We start from the raw sequence: 16,643 nt of genomic DNA on the forward strand, positions 1-16,643 counted from the left end.
CTCAATTGAAGAATAGTACATCTCCCACTGGCAGTGGACCTCTTTGGTTCACTCAACTGTGGTTGAGATCCTATTTTCCATTGCTTGGTGCTCCATCAATCTCTCACTCCTCTGCTCGCTGTTATGGGCTAGCCATGGAGCCCTTAGCTCCTGTAAATATGTCCAGAAGGGACATTTTTTCATTCTTTTATTCTTTGGATTCAATCCCTTCCTTTTTTCATTTTTCTCTTTTTTTGACTCCAAAATATGTACATCCCCCTTCCACTATAGATAGCGCGAGCACCTCCCTGCTCATTTGGATCCAGTTTTTAACCGGGAGGAAGTTATTTCATGATATTCTAACTGGGACCAATGCCAAGGTGGGGGTAGAAATTTATGCTCCCCAATTTTTTGCTCGTCAACTTGGTTTCGGCCAAACTTGGTCTATTCCTCCTTGCTATTCAAGGAACTTAGTTGACCGTTTTTATATCATTAATAAGGCAGAGGCAGAGGCTATAGATGCTCGTAATCTTCTTTTAATCAGCCATTTTTCATTAGCCCCTTTCAATTCTAGCCACGCCATTCACCCTCTTTTTGAACAGCTCTGGCCGTCAGTGAAGCGCAGATTATTGGCGACTGACGCCAATCGTGCCTTTCATTCATTAGACCAACCGAGCATTTCTTCCCCTCCTCCTGTTTTAGTAACTCCCTTGTCCATTCGGAGTCCTTCTCCTTCTCGTCTCACTAAACAGTCTGCTTGTCCATCTTCTTCTCTCCCTGTCAAGCATACTACGCCCAAGAGTGCCCCAAGCCGCAAACGGCCAGCCTCAGCATCTCCCATTCTGGAGGATGATGTTGATGATGATGATGATGCCCCTCTTATCGTCAGGAGGAAGGTAATTAAATTGGTTTACTCACAAGTATACTTTTCCACACTTGAAACTTTTCTGTGTGCTGATGATCTTTTTAGACTTCTCAGAAAAGCCCAGCCTCTCCTTCAAAGGCTTTGACATCGACAGCTCCTACTCCATCATCCTCTGCTGAGACTACTTCATCCAAACCGGTTGATGAGGGGGCTACGCTTAAAGAGACATCTTCAGTCCCGGAGTCCTCATCACAACCCATGGATGAGCCACCTTCTTACCAGGGCGTCAACCCCCCAAACATTGAAGCAGAAGGTAATTCAGTCTTTTGTTGTCTTACCTTTGCTTGTGCTATTGGTTTTTGATTTGTTGTTCTCGAGTTTTGCAGATACTCCTATGAGTCCGCCCGTTGTGGCAATATCTTCTCGCTCAGACAAGGGAAAGTCCTCACGAATGGAGGAGTCGCTGGTGGCAAGCTTGGCTCAGGGCATGCCATCTTCTACGATTGTTGATGAGGTAGTCTTTGCTTCACTTCTATTTCTATCTTGTTCGTTGTAGTGAGGATCTTTAATATTGGCAATTTTCTTTGCAAGATGCTGACAAAATTGTGTGTTCTATCCAAGACTTATTCCCTTCCTGGGGGCAAGTCCAGACGTCTCGCCCGGTTCCATCTAATCATCCTGCTGCTTCTTCAGAGGAAGATTTGAAGTTCCTCAAGAAGTCGATACTTGAGTACGTATCCTTCATGGATATGGATATTGGAAGGGCTAGTGTCACCTTTTGTCCTTTACAAGGAGTCGATGATAGAAGGCAATTTTTGGGCTGCTTGCGGGCCACTTTACTTGCTGAGAGTGCTTCTCAGCTTGCTTGCTGAGAGTGCTTCTCAACTTCTTTGCTCGCCATTGCAGCGATGTATTTAGGAAGGTGGTGAGGCCAGTACACTCTCTTACTCGACGATCCCACCATTGCAGCGATACATTTAGGAAGGCGGCGTGAAGCTTACTCAGCGATCAACCGGGAGATTAGCTTACTTTTAATTGTATTTCGTAGAGCATCCATTATTTGTATTTTTGTATTTTTGTAGTGGACGTTTGATAATAAAGGACTTCACTTGAACGTATTTCGCTCTGACCTTGTTTTCTTTTAATCGTTCAACATATTTGATCATGAGGTTAATTTGGCTGCTCAGATGAAGGAACTTCAAGCCAAAATGGACGACTGCAGGGCGAGAATGGCTGCTAAAAAGCGCAACGCATTCCAGGGAATTGAGCGAACTAAGTCCTTGGTCGAGCAGTACAAGAAGTTGGAAGTTGATGATGATGTCGCGGCTGAATTGAACATCACTTCCTCTCGGCAGAACGAAGATTGGGAAAAACTTAGGGAACAAATTCGTTCAGTATGGGGTGGACTGTAATTAAGACATATGATGTCTTTTTTCTTTTGTAATTTTGTTCATCATTAATGAACATTAACTTCTTGTACATTTATTTGACGTTTGTTTTTTAGTCGTCAATTCTTTAAGCATTTAACTACTTTGTGCTAAAAATCTTGTCCATTTTCTTTTGATATTTTCATCACTTTTCCCAAGACTTTAGGCTATTTAATTCCGTTTATTAGGCAGAAATGTGGCCGTTCATATTCTGTCTCTTCGTCTCCACCCCCTATAAATGCCTCGCATTTTCCATCTTTCGTCTTCATCTTCATTTTCTTCTTCGAAACTAATTTGCTGCCATTGCTTGGCATTCTGACAATCAATCCGACCCAAAATGGACTGTTTAGTCCTCCCATTTTACTATTTACCTTGATGTTACCTTTGGTATGGGAGGTATAGGAAATATTTTCTGGCTAGCAGCGAAGTTTTTTGCCATCAAAGTTCTTCCCATCGTCTCTTTGTCCTTTACAAGGAGTCGATGATAGAAGGCAATTTTTGGGCTGCTTGCGGGCCACTTTACTTGCTGAGAGTGCTTCTCAGCTTGCTTGCTGAGAGTGCTTCTCAACTTCTTTGCTCGCCATTGCAGCGATGTATTTAGGAAGGTGGTGAGGCCAGTACACTCTCTTACTCGACGATCCCACCATTGCAGCGATACATTTAGGAAGGCGGCGTGAAGCTTACTCAGCGATCAACCGGGAGATTAGCTTACTTTTAATTGTATTTCGTAGAGCATCCATTATTTGTATTTTTGTATTTTTGTAGTGGACGTTTGATAATAAAGGACTTCACTTGAACGTATTTCGCTCTGACCTTGTTTTCTTTTAATCGTTCAACATATTTGATCATGATTTTATCTGTTCACATTCCCATAAAGAATGAACATATTTTTTCAAATATTTACCGTTAATGAATCTCACGTGCTTGGTGCCATCTAAATCTTCCAAGTGATACGCGTCATTGGGCAACACACTGTTTATTTTGTATGGTCCTTCCCAATTGGGCGACCACTTCCCGTTTTTTGGATCCTTGCTATCCAAAGGGAGTATCGTCTTTCAAACTAGTTCACTCAGGCTGAACGACTTGGCTATGACTTTTTTATTATAAAACTTAGCCATTCTTTGTTTTTGAACTTGCAACCTATCCAAGACGTCCAACTTTAATTCGTCTAACCCCAATAAATTTTAAACTAGCGATTCGGCATACTCATCATCATTCAATTTATGTTGTAAGCACACTCTGATCGATTGCACGTTGATTTTCATAGGCAAAACGGCCTCCTGTCCATAAACAAGTTGGAAAGGAGTAACCTTGGTACTTGACCGAGGTGATGTCCTATAAGCCCATAAGGCCTTGTTTAGACATTCGTGCCAATTTCTGGCATTTTCATCTATCATCTTTCTGATGATATTTTTTAGAATATTATTAGAAGATTCCGCTTGTCCGTTGGATTGAGCGTAGTATGGTGTGGAGTTTACTAATTTAACCCCAAACTCGCTCAAAAATTTGTTCACTTGATCCCCATTCAAAGATGTTCCGTGATCTACCATTAAGGTTTGTGGGATCCCAAACCTATAGATAATGTGATCACGGATAAACTCTATAACATTTTTCTGGGTGATCTCTTTCAAAGGTACCGCTTCTACCCATTTGGTGAAATAGTCGGTTGCAACTATAACAAAAGTATGTTGCTTGGACGATGGGGGATAAATCTTCCGTATCAGGTCTATCGCCCAACCCTTGAACGGCCAAGGTTTAATAATAGGTGTCATTTCTCGTGCTGGCGCCCTTTGTATTGGACCATGCTTTTGGCATGCTAAACAACTCTTTGCATACTGAACGCATAGTTCTCCCATCTTTGGCCAAAAATATCCACTCCTAATAATTAACCATCTCATCCTTTGGCCAGCTTGATGAGTTCCACATATCCCTTCGTGCACCTCAGCCATAATCATCTTGGCTTCTTGCAAACTTACACACTTTAGTAATACACCATCAGAGCATTTCTTAAACAACTCTTCATCTATTAGTGTATAGTTCAGCAAACACATCTTCTTTTTCCTACTAATCCCTCCATTAGGTTCTTTAAGGAACCCTTTAATCTCTATTCTCCAATCCATTGCATCTCCATCTTGTATGCAGTGAAGTTCAATCTTTCTCGCCCTTCTTTGAGTCACGGGCAATATGATTCCATACTCACAAGTAGACTTCCAATTCAAAACCTTTGAGTACCCTGATGCCATTTGGGCTAACTCATTTGCCACGTCGTTATATATCCTATTAACGCATTGGAGTTCTACTTGATCGAATTCTTCTAATAATTCTTGGGCGATCTCATATTGACTTATAATGGAATCACTTTGGCATTTAAAATCACCGATCAATTGATGGATCACCAATTGAGAATCGCCCCTAACGATCACATTTCTTACTCCCATATCCATCATTAGTTCTAAGCCTACAATTAAGACTTCATATTCGGCCTGATTGTTGGTGCACATTCTGTCTAAAGTGAATGCAAACTTGTAGCAGATCCCTAAAGGATTAATCAATGCTACTCCTACTCCTGCACCTTTAGAGGTTTTTGACCCATCGAAATACAACACCCAAGGTTTTAACTCGAACGAATTGATTTCTAATTCGATTTCTTTAGGCATGTCAAGGCATGGATAATCAGCTAGAAAGTTAGCCAAAGCCTGATTTTTGATTGCCTTTTGAGGTATATATTGTATTTCGAATTCTGATAAAGCTAGTGTCCAAAGACCTACCCTTTGGTGTAAAATAGGGCTCGAGAACATATACTTAACTAAATTTACTTTATAAATTAAATAAACGGTTACGGGTCGTAAATAAGCCCTTAATTTTGTACATGTGAAATACAATGCAAGACATAATTTTTCGATAGCAGAGTAATTACATTCACATTTCGTTAATCGTCTACTTAAGTAGTAAATTGCCCTTTCTTCACCAAATTGGTCTTCCTGTGCGACCATTCCAGCTATTGATTCTTTTTCAGCCGATACATACACTTTCATTGGCCGTCCTTGGATTGGTGACACCAACACTGGTGGACTTGATAGATATGTCTTCAGGCTTTCAAAAGCCTTTTGATGTTCTTCTTTCCAGACGAATTCGTCTTGATTTTTCAGCTTTAAGAGCGGCGAAAAGACTTTAGTTCGCCATGCACAGTTAGAAATAAAGCGTCTTAAAAAATTTACTTGGCCTAGAAACCTTTGCAACTCCTTTTTGTTGCTAGGTGGTTTGGCTTCTAAAATAGCTTTCGCTTTATTTTTATCAAGTTCAATCCCTCTCTTGTGTACTAAGAAACCAAGAAAATTCCCTGCATTAATACCAAATGCACACTTCAAGGGATTCAACTTTAACTTATATTGCTTCATTCGTTCAAACGAACATCTTAACTGTTCGAAATTGTCCTCTTCTTTAATGGACTTGACTACTATGTCATCCACATACACTTCAATAAACTTGTCTATCATATCATGAAAGATTAAATTCATTGCCCTTTGATAAGTTGCCCTTGCATTTTTTAGGCCGAAAGGCATAACCACCCATTCAAAACATCCTAGAGACCCAGGGCATCTAAAGACAGTTTTGTGTATGTCTTCTTCAACTATATAAATTTGATTGTATCCTGAATACCCATCCATGAAAGAATACATGACATGTCCGGCAGTTGAATCTACTAAAGAATCCACCGTGGGCATTGGATACTCATATTTGGGTGTGGCTATGTTTAAATTCCTAAAGTCTATATACATCCTTAGTTTACCATTCTTTTTTAGTACTGGCACGACATTGGACAATCATTCGACATATCTGACTGTTCTAATGAAACCTGCTTTCAATAATCGCTCTATCTCTTTTTTGATTTCAGGGAGTACATTGGGAGCAAAACGTCTAGGAGGCTGCCTATGAGGTTTAAAGTTAGGCTTAGTTGGTAACCTATGTTCCACCAAGTCTCTATCTAAACCAGACATTTGTTCATATTCCCAAGCAAAATAATCTTTGTACTCTTTTAACAAAGCGATTAATTTGTTACTAACCTCTTGGTCGAGCATTTGGCTGATGAACGTTGGGCGATATTCTCCTTCATTGCCAATATTTACTTTGATCAGAGGGTCTTGTGCTTGAGCGTATCCAGGTTTAGCGATCCGCATTACTTCGTCGTCCAGTTCCCTTGTAAGTACTTCCTCTTCTAAACAGTCCACCTTGTTGACTTCTCGTCCAATGCTTTGCTCTAACTCGAATACTGCCAACTTATCCTTCAGCGCTTTTAGGTCTGTCTCTTCTTTCGCCTTGTCACTGCATTCCTTATTGAAAGCCATCAGTCTGGCTTTGAAGGCCTGAATGTCAGCCATTTGCTTTTGTAACTTAAAGTCCATTCAAGACTCCTTAATTATTTTTTTACCAATTACTGGCTCTTCCAGGGCCACTATATTTGGCCTCATCTGTTTGAACGTTTCAGTGAGTGCGTCAACTGAGAATGGTTCTTCGCTTTGTGCGACAACCTGAGTTTCTTCCCCGTCTTGTACTATCCTGACAGGTCCATAGTTTCCTTCGTACATGAACTTTTTCACCGAGTTTGCTTCTGCGACAAAAGGCCTATGATCGGCCTGTACCACCTCTGCTTCGCCTTTGTCATTCCAAAAGATCAGGTATTGATGGAACAATGAGGGTATACAGCGACTTCCGTGTATCCAATCTCTTCCTAGTAGCACGTTGTAACTAGTAGGACCATCTATTACAAAGAAAACGGTGGTCCTAGTAGTTATCGGGATGCTGACTTTGTAGGTTTATTCCGACCAATCCTTTGGAGTTATGAGGAAATTTTGGATGGTAATTGAAGAGGACATTGTGAGCTTTCCAATGGTATCAAAATTCGATAGTTTTGATAGTCGTAAGTTGCCGAAAAATTGCCTTAAAAGTCGCCCAAAAATTTTGAAAATCTGGGCAGATTTTCAAAATTTTTGGGCAACTTTTAAGGCAATTTTTCGATCGAATCACTTGGAGTTATAATGAGATTTTGGGTGGTAATTGAAGAGGATATCGTGGGCTTTTCAACGGTATCAAAATTCTACATTCTTTGTGATCGAAAGTTGTCGAAAATTTGCCGTAAAAATCGTCCAATTATTTGAAGAGACGAGTGATGAATGAGTAATTATATGAAAAGATGAGTGAGCATTCAGTAATATGTGAAAGACGAGTGAGCAAGTAGTAATCAAGTGTAAAGTTCAGTAATTATTAATTAAATTTACTCATATATATATATATATATATATATATATATACACACACATTCTCAATCAATTTTCTATTCTAAAATTCATTTTTTTAATTGTTGGCGTCACCCTTTAAAGTAACAATTATTTTCTAGATAACAAAAGGTCTTTTAAGAACATTATTTTCTGCCAAGTTCCGACTGCCGAACGCAAGTGCGGAGTGTCATCGGGGAATCCTACAGCGATCTTTTCGTTGTCGAAATTCAAAAATTACCTAGTATTTCGGGCAATTATCCTTTTGGTCGTCGGAAAATTCAAGTTTCGAGTGGAACTCAGGTTTACTCGCCTTTTTCTTTTTCCGGTTTATCTAATCTTCTATATTAATTCCCTGAGCCAATCAGCATCTTTACTCAAATTATCGCCCACTTACTGTTTCAATATGTGGCTTATTACAATTGTTACATGTTCGTTGATATTATAACTTTGGCGTTTTCCTGATGTTTGAAACTGAGGGAAATAGCCCCTTTTTTTTGTTGGTCTGTGTAAGATAATGTGTTGTGCTTGATATTTATTCCGGTTCAAGAATGATATGACTGCGAATTGTTCGTATTTGAAATCGTTTTGGAAGATAGACAAGTTAATGGAGGAGATAATGAGGGGGTTAATTTGAGTAAACCTGGCCTCCGAATTACTGGTTTTCGATGAAACAATAACCTCCAAATTACAATCAGGAGTACCAAATAACAATGTCCATTCCTCCGTATTCCTTCATTGCTTACACTTTAAAAACGAATTAAATAGAACATCACTCCTAAAATTGTGGGAGTTGCAAATAGTTTCCATTTATCAGACTTCCATGATATGCGCATTAGACCATAGCTATAGGTTCTAACCATTACAGGAATGAAGGATTCAATTACCAAAACCAGGTACTTATGATTTGATGGACCACATACATTCACCTTATAAGGGAGTATGCCAAAAGAAACTTGACTTCCTCCCTGAAATTTCGGTTTTGTCTCCTGATATTCTTGGCATCTTGTCTGCATGGTGTTAGGAATGGTTGGAGATGTTTCTGGCTATTAAGATTTGGGGTTCATCTTAAAAGGTCAACCTTGTTAAGAGGAGTAGCTCAAATCCTTTATAAATTGATGTATATTTTCATCTTTATTTGATATGAGATTTTATCCCTTAGCATGCCCCCGTAGGATGGTGGCTCGTTTGAGCAGACCAATCTTGAAATCCGTCTGCTCATTTTTAGAGTCTTAGCCGGATCGAATTACTCGTTGGAGTTTAATGGACTCTGATACCATGTTAAGATTTGAGGTCCATCTTAAAAGATCAACCTTGTTAAGAGGAGTAGCCCAAATCCTTTATAAATTGATCTATATTTTCATCTTTATTCGATGTGGGATTTTATCCCTTAACACTGGCATTACAATTGGCATCACTTTTTGGGTTTTCGCTTACTGAATCTGTAAACATTCTTTAATCTATTTGTTAGTGCGGAAATGCAAATGGTTTGCATGCCATGGAGTTCACCACTTACTGCATTTTGATCTTGTATATTACTAGATTCCACATTTTCAAATAAGAATTTGATGTGCCAAACTTCGCTTGGCTCTGCTGTGTCTCCATTATTCGTTCTGAAATCATTTTGTATTGTTTATATGCTTTGCACGGTCTGGATATTTCGTCCATTTTGCACAAGATTTTCATTGTAATTTCCTTTTGTTCAAGAACCATGGAGTCTACCATTTTTGTATGATCTCTAGTCGGTAATCCATTGTTGAGATTTTCTCCTTCGTTTGTTGTCTGAGCTTTGATACCAAATGATATGAAAAGAGGGTTAATTTGATGAAACCAACCTCCCAGGTATTGGTTCTCGAGGAACCAATAAGCACCAAATTACAACCAAGAGTTTTAAATAATTTCTATCCATCCCTATTCCATACTTGCTTACTCTTTAAATACCAAAAAAATAAAAAAATAAAAAAAAATAAAGAAGGACTCCTAAAACTAGGGGCATTAGTTGCTCCACAACTAACTTATACTAATTTATAAAATAAATAAAACATAAATATTACAATAAAATAAATTACATATTTGTAACAAAAACCAATACTTGGGAGGTTGGCTTTCCTCAAATTAATCCTTGTTGTTATCTCTTTTCAATTTATATTTTTATTTTCCAATATGAACAATTTGTGTTCATATCAAAAAAATTCTCTCTTGTAAAGAGTTGCTTTTCCATGCTCCAAATTCTGCATATTGTTGCAATCCTGTGGCCCAGAATTATGGTACCAATGTATGCTTAGCAATTCTTCCTAGAAAGGTAGAAGTGTGCTTAATTCTTATCACATTAAAATTGTATAGAACTCAAAAAAAAAAAAAAAAAAAAAAGGGATTCTTATCTCAAAATTCTTCTAATTTTAGATTCAGCGATGTTATGTATTGGTAGAAGGTGTGGATCTTAAAAGTAGCCACGTGATCCACTATAATTTATTCCTATTTCCGTGCTTATTCAAATGTGATTGAATTATGCTCACTTTTGGCTGTCTGGGTAGAAAGCTAAACCTGTTGACATGCTTGGGAGATAAATTACAAGTGAATTTATATGAATCAGCTTAAAAGAAACAAAGATATATTGAGTCTTGGAGTTAAGACTTCTTAGACGAGTATTTGAAATGATACTCAATCTCACTGGTATAGGAAGACTCAAATTGAATTGGTTCTTCTTAAATAATGAAGGTGGCAGTGATTCAAAACTAATTCACTGTGGTTTAGCCTTTACAGTTTGGAAATCAGTGGGGAGAAGGAAGGAAAAATGCCACTGGTACTAATGTCTTTTTGTAGGAGACGAGCTTCTCATTATTAGGATTATACCATAGTAGCATGTACTGTGGCAGAGCCAACAATGTCTAAAAGTTATTCATGCTTGGCCTGAATCATGTATGGAACTTATTTACCTCGAGTTGTTGAATCTCTGGGCAACCCATAAATTTATGTCGTTTGCAATTGATAGAGGCAGGAGCAGATGATGGTTGAGAGTGATGTAAAGGAGTATTGTATAATGTCGAGAGCAGGAAATATCTAGTGTTAGACATTCAGGTTATGTTCGAGAATTTGAGTTGGAGGAACCATTTATGTAGAATTTCTATTTATTTCATTTTTAGCTGCAAGTTGATGTATGAAGTGTAGAATTCCTATAATAACCCGTCTAAAACCTGAATAGTAACCAAAAATTTTATTTTTCGTGTAAATGTGGAAGCGAAAATTATTATTTTTTTATTTTCAATTGTAAATAATAATATGTAGACCGAAACGATTAATTTATAACTCTTTAAAAATAAATATAAAAACCCAACTATTGGATTAAACTTGTCTTTGACTACAAATCAATACTTAATAATCAATGACTAAAAAATAGAAAACTTAAATTACTTTATTCTCTTCAAATCCTATTCGCAATATGTATCACCATTCTACCATAGACCCGATCAACCCGAGCTAACCTATAAATTTTGTAAGAGTGAGTATTTGACAATACTCAGTAAGATACATGCAATTTATGTCACACAATTAAGTAAATCAACAGAACAGACATATTATACCACATTTCAAGTAGAGTATTTTGGTGATCAAACAAGATACTCATTACATAATTATTCTTAAATTCCCAAAGGAGTTCACATTTTATTAGGAAGAACCAAAAAGTGTTCACATTTTGTTTGGCAGGACCGGAACATTAGTAATCTATGTAATATTTCATTGAATAAATCATGTATATAAAAACAAACCACTTGTACGTTAAATCTTACCTTGAATTGAACTTGAAAACCAATCTTGTGGATATTAGCTTTTTTTCTTTTCTTTCTCCTTTTTTCTCTTTTTCTTTCTATATGATGGTTGAAATATTGGGATTGACAATGTGCACATGGCTTTTAAATATGTGCAATAAGTGTTATTTAAGTTATATTAGATAACTAATTTTCTAACCTAATTGGACTAGGATTTTACCTCACAATTCCACTAAAATTCAATCAAGTAAAGGTCATCTATCTTTAATTATAATCCTAATTCAAGTAAAGATGTGGGACTTATCTTTTATTAAAATGACTTATCTTATTTAAGTAATAATTAAACTTAGATAAGTTTGGATGTCTTGATTTTGATCTCTGCATATCCTAATCGGTGTATTTCTAAGGCCTCCTAACATTACTTATTACGAGCTTCGATAGATCTTAATGTTATATGCTAATTCTCAATATATCGATACTTAACTATTAGGCTTAAAGAAAATTAACTAAGGTATTATGTCTTGGAGAAATTATATGTGGTGGCAATCAATCTAACAAGTAGACATAGGACTAACTCATTTGGCTGAAGACATGAACCGACACAAAAATAATATTGATAATAATCCGGGCGTTACATCCCTCTCATCTTCGAATTATTTCGTTCTCAAAATTACCTTAGCTAGGAGTGACACTTGGATGGATAATTTTTTTACTTATCATTTCCTATAATTTCAATTTCAACTTTTGATTTTTTGATTTTTTATTTTTTTTAGTACCATCCTATAAGGAGCTCTAGATACTAGTGATGCTCTGGGTCTGAGGTTTATGGTGAATTTCACTTTCCTATGAGGTGGCGTACCAGTTATGCCGTTCGAAAATACATTAAGAAAATCCCTTACAATTGTTATATTCACTAGTAGTCCACTTCGACTTCTGATTACTAGTGATATTTCAACATCTGTTTTGATCGCAAAGTTGAGACAGGGCAGGGTAGGGACTTAACCCATAAAGAAGTGATTTATCTCTCCAGGTTTTTGAAAAATTACTTCTTTTTCAAGACATCATATGGTTGCATGATTACTTCCCAACCATTGTGTGCCCAAAATAGCATCAAAGTCTTTTATGTCTAAATGTAAAAATCAATTTTAAACTTTTCATCTATATATACCTTGACTGCTTTAGCTATCTTATCGGCGTTCAAACATTATCCCGATGTGATAGCAACTTCTAGAACACTATTGGATTCCTTACATACAATACATGAATTAATAATGAAAGCAGTGAATTAGTAGCTCAAGAGTCTATAGAAATATGCGTTCACATTTCATTTGGAGTATTTCGTTGATCAAATGAGACACTCATCATGTATTTATCTCAAATTCTCGAAGGAACTTGCATTTTGTTAGAACCCACAAGAGTTTACATTTCGTTATGTGGAACCTTAAGGTCCATTAGTAATTCACGTAATATTTCATTGAATAAAGAATAGTGTATAGAAACAATCCATTTGGACATTGATTTTTGCCTTGAATTGAACTTGAAAATAAATCTTGTGGATCCTTTCCTTTTTCTTTTCTTTCTCCTTTTTTCTCTCTAGACTTTATCTCTTTCTTCTCTCCATATGATGATTGAAATTTTGGATTGAAAACGTGTACATGTTGTTTAAATGCATGCAATAAATGTAATTTAAGTTATATTTGATAACTAATTTCCTAACCTAATTAAACTAGGATTCTACCTTACAATCCCACTTAAATTCAATCAAGGAAAAGTCATCTTTCATCCTGAATCCTAATCCTAATTAAAGTAAAGGTGGCAGACTTATCTTTTATTAAAATATGCCTTATCCTAGTTAAGTAATAATTAAATTTAGATAACTATGGATGGCTTGATCTCGATCTCGATCTCTACATATCCAAATCGGTTTATTCTTAATGCCTTTCTGCATACATTATTACGAGCTTCGTATAGAGCCCAATATTTATGTACTAATTCTCACTCTAGCGATACTAGCTATAGGCACAAAGCAAAATTAATTAAGGTATGTCTTGGAGAAATTATATGTGATGGCAATCACTCTAACAAGTGGATCTCAGATGGATCGGCTAAGACATGAATCGGCTTTAACTAAAGAGGTCATGAACATGCTTAAATAATATTGATAATAATTCGGGGTATTACAATTCATTTCCTGTGAGTGTTTAGTTTCTTGACAACCTACGTTATTAACTAGTTGTTTTTGCCCTGAATAGTGAGTAGGCTGATTAAAGGCCCAGCAGCTAACTTTTGATTCTGGTTTTCTCTTATTTATTATTATTTTTTAATATGAAAAATTGAGCAGTGAACTTAGTTATTTTTATTGGAATCATAGTCCTTTTAGAAATTGGAAAATTGGACTCTAAATGTTGTTGCTTTCAATTTCTAAAGAGGGTTCGACTTAACTATTTTACTTAATCTGAACCTCTTCAGCCCTATATTTTTCATCCATTGATTCAATAAAAAACCTTTGCAAATTTATCCTAATATTTGATTTGGGTGTTAATACTGTTAAAGAGTGATGCCCAAGCTTTTACTTCATAACTAGCTTATTTGATCCCTCGGTTGATTATTACTTATGAGAACAAAGTAGTTTAAATGAAGCTGAATCGTACCATACGTTACTTTATATTTTAATCGTTTTCCATTTGGAACCTCTAGGTCGTCATTTGGGATATCCTGTTCTCAGTTATCAACTATCGTGTTGTGTTGACATTTGCTGCTTAAATTCATTAACTTGTGCTGTAAAAGTACTTAAAATTTGATTTCATCATTATTCTATTCTCAGATAACTGCAAGGTTGATTCCAACTTTTAGCCATAGAGCTTTGATTCATCATGAAGCTAGGGATGGCATCTCTAACCAAGCCCCTAACTAGTATTTCAGTAAGTGCGGTTTGTCTTGTGCATCATCAGCGCTTGAAGTTATGGAAATCTCAGAATCTACTTAATACCGGCACTTTGCATGCAAGTCGTAAGCACTTCACTATTTACTGTGCAAATACGTCTCCTTGGGAATCTGCTCCAGTAACGTATTCTCCTCATAATGAAGGAAAATTACTTAAAGAGGCGACCAATATCTTTGAAACTTTGAGTTCTGGTGAGACAGCTGAAGCTTCGGTAGTCAATGCTGAACAGGTCACAGTTGCAAGCAATCAGTCACCTGTGCAGCTCCAGTACCTTAAATGGCCTATATGGGTTCTTGGCCCTACCCTTCTCCTAGCCACGGGCATAGTGCCCACATTGTGGTTGCCACTTTCTTCAATTTTCCTTGGTCCGAATATAGCCAGCCTTCTTTCTTTGGTTGGACTTGACTGCATTTTTAATCTCGGCGCATCTCTCTTTCTCCTTATGGCTGATTCTTGTGCAAGTCCAAAAAACAGTACTCAAAGGTTCAGTAGCAAGCCTCCTTCCAGTTATCAGCTTTGGAACATGGTTGCAAACGTACTCGGATACATTATTCCTTTGACAATGCTCTTGGGTTCTCATAAGGGTTTTCTTCGGCCTCAGTTACCTTTCATTTCATTTGCAGTTATATTAGGTCCTTATCTTCTGCTTCTCACAGTACAGATACTCACCGAGATGCTAACCTGGCACTGGCAGTCACCAGTATGGTTAGTTACTCCGGTTGTCTATGAAGCATATCGTTTGTTGCAACTGATGCGGGGGCTGAAGCTTGGCGTTGAGCTCGTGGCACCATCATGGATGATGCATACTATTAGGAGCTTGGTGTGCTGTTGGGTGCTGGTTCTTGGAATGCAGCTCATGAGGGTCGTCTGGTACACAGGTTTTACTGCTCGTACTTACAATCAAGAGTCGACTGCATCTGTTGATGGTAATTGATTCTTGCTGATGAAGCTGTCACTGGACTCATGTACAAAATCTGTAAGTTCACTGTTGAAATTTGAACGGATTTAATTTGATAAAAATCTTAAGATTTGTCGAAGAGAAATCGATGAGACATGCAAATACTTGGTGCCTAATATCTTAATTGTCTTATATTGCATGCTGATGACATAGATATGTTTGTAGAAATGATAGAATGAGAAGTTGCAATTTTCATTAATCTCTTTTTTCCTTATCCTCCCTTGAAGATGCTTAGTAGTTACCGGACCCTGTGGCTGGTATTGATGATTGGCTCTGCAAACTCGCTCGTGGCTGAGCGGTCAGCCTCGGTGGAGTTACATAAACCCTTTTTCGAAGCTTTAATCGTCTCATGTGGCCATCCAGTATTTGCTAAAGTTGGCCGCGGTATAGAGTATGTGCTTATAAGCTGTAGATTTTACAGAATATGTGAAAAATAAATTAGGAGTGACTAGTTTGATCAATTTAAATAAAAGCTTTGCCAAACACGTACAGAATTTAGAATGAGCATATTTGAATTCGTAAGAATCTCTTGCTGATATCACTATGAGAATCAAGTTCAATTTCCAAAAATGGAAAAGACTTCATGTCATAAAGCTTGCTTCAAAATGATGAAAAAAAACCAAATCCTGAAAATTTTAAGCAATTTGAAAGGAAAAATTTATCGAAAATTGGATAAGAGTCTTTCTAATTTTGAAAGCAATGTTGATAAAATCCATCTTTCTAATGTTACTTATACATAAGGAATTAAATTATAGTTTATATACAGATGAAGTGTAAAAAAAGAGAGTGGATTTTTTTTTTTTAAAATTTGGTTGAAGAAATTATAATCTAATCATATCTCAACACATTATGTGTATTTAAATTATTATGTACATACAACAAAATTGTTTTCTATTTGACTCATTGTATTAAATTGATTAATAATTAATTTATCAGATCTTTCTTTTACTAGAACAAATTAATTTGAGATTTTATGTTGATAAAATAACGTTAAATTAACATGTTCGATCAAATGGATGGGTTTAGACCATATTATTAATTGACCGTCTCATGATTAATGTGGAAAAAGTTACTTGAATTGAAATATGTAACTTTGCTTAAATAAATAACTTGTAAGTTACTTATTTTAAAAATACTATAAAAATTGCTTTACTTAAAAATAAAAGAAAAATAAATAATCTAAACATGTCGTAGATGAAAAGTATTTTATTTGAACTAAAAAGGTATACTCTTTAAGTATATTTAAAATGTTAATCAAAGTTAAAAATTAAGCAAATAGTAAAAATTAATTTTAAAATAAGTTTCTTAAGTAACCTCATGTTTTTTTTTTTTTTTTTTTTTTTAAAATCATGCAATGGGTACATTGTGATATACAACGGGGTGTTCAAAATGGACACAATGCTGAGGCGCCTGCCACGTCGGGGCCTCGG

The 16,643-nt window shown here is 36.4% G+C and overlaps 1 protein-coding gene across 2 annotated transcripts; it reads left to right on the forward strand.

Annotated features, from left to right (window-relative positions):
• Positions 1 to 7,656: 7,656 nt before the first annotated feature.
• LOC111409885 lies at positions 7,657 to 15,698 on the forward strand. 2 transcript variants are annotated; one of them, XM_023039981.1, is made up of 3 exons: positions 7,657 to 7,847; positions 14,136 to 15,231; positions 15,441 to 15,698. In XM_023039981.1, exon 2 carries the CDS (start codon positions 14,185 to 14,187, stop codon positions 15,187 to 15,189), a length of 1,005 nt encoding a protein of 334 aa, XP_022895749.1. In that variant the 5' UTR covers positions 7,657 to 7,847; positions 14,136 to 14,184; the 3' UTR covers positions 15,190 to 15,231; positions 15,441 to 15,698. The 2 variants fall into 2 exon arrangements, with proteins under 2 accessions (XP_022895749.1, XP_022895748.1); XM_023039980.1 differs by lacking the exon at positions 15,441 to 15,698 and having other exon boundaries at positions 14,136 to 15,412.
• Positions 15,699 to 16,643: the final 945 nt, after the last annotated feature.

The sequence above is a fragment of the Olea europaea genome, chromosome 15 (assembly GCF_002742605.1).
Source record: "Olea europaea var. sylvestris chromosome 15, O_europaea_v1, whole genome shotgun sequence".
Classification (NCBI taxonomy): domain Eukaryota; kingdom Viridiplantae; phylum Streptophyta; class Magnoliopsida; order Lamiales; family Oleaceae; genus Olea; species Olea europaea.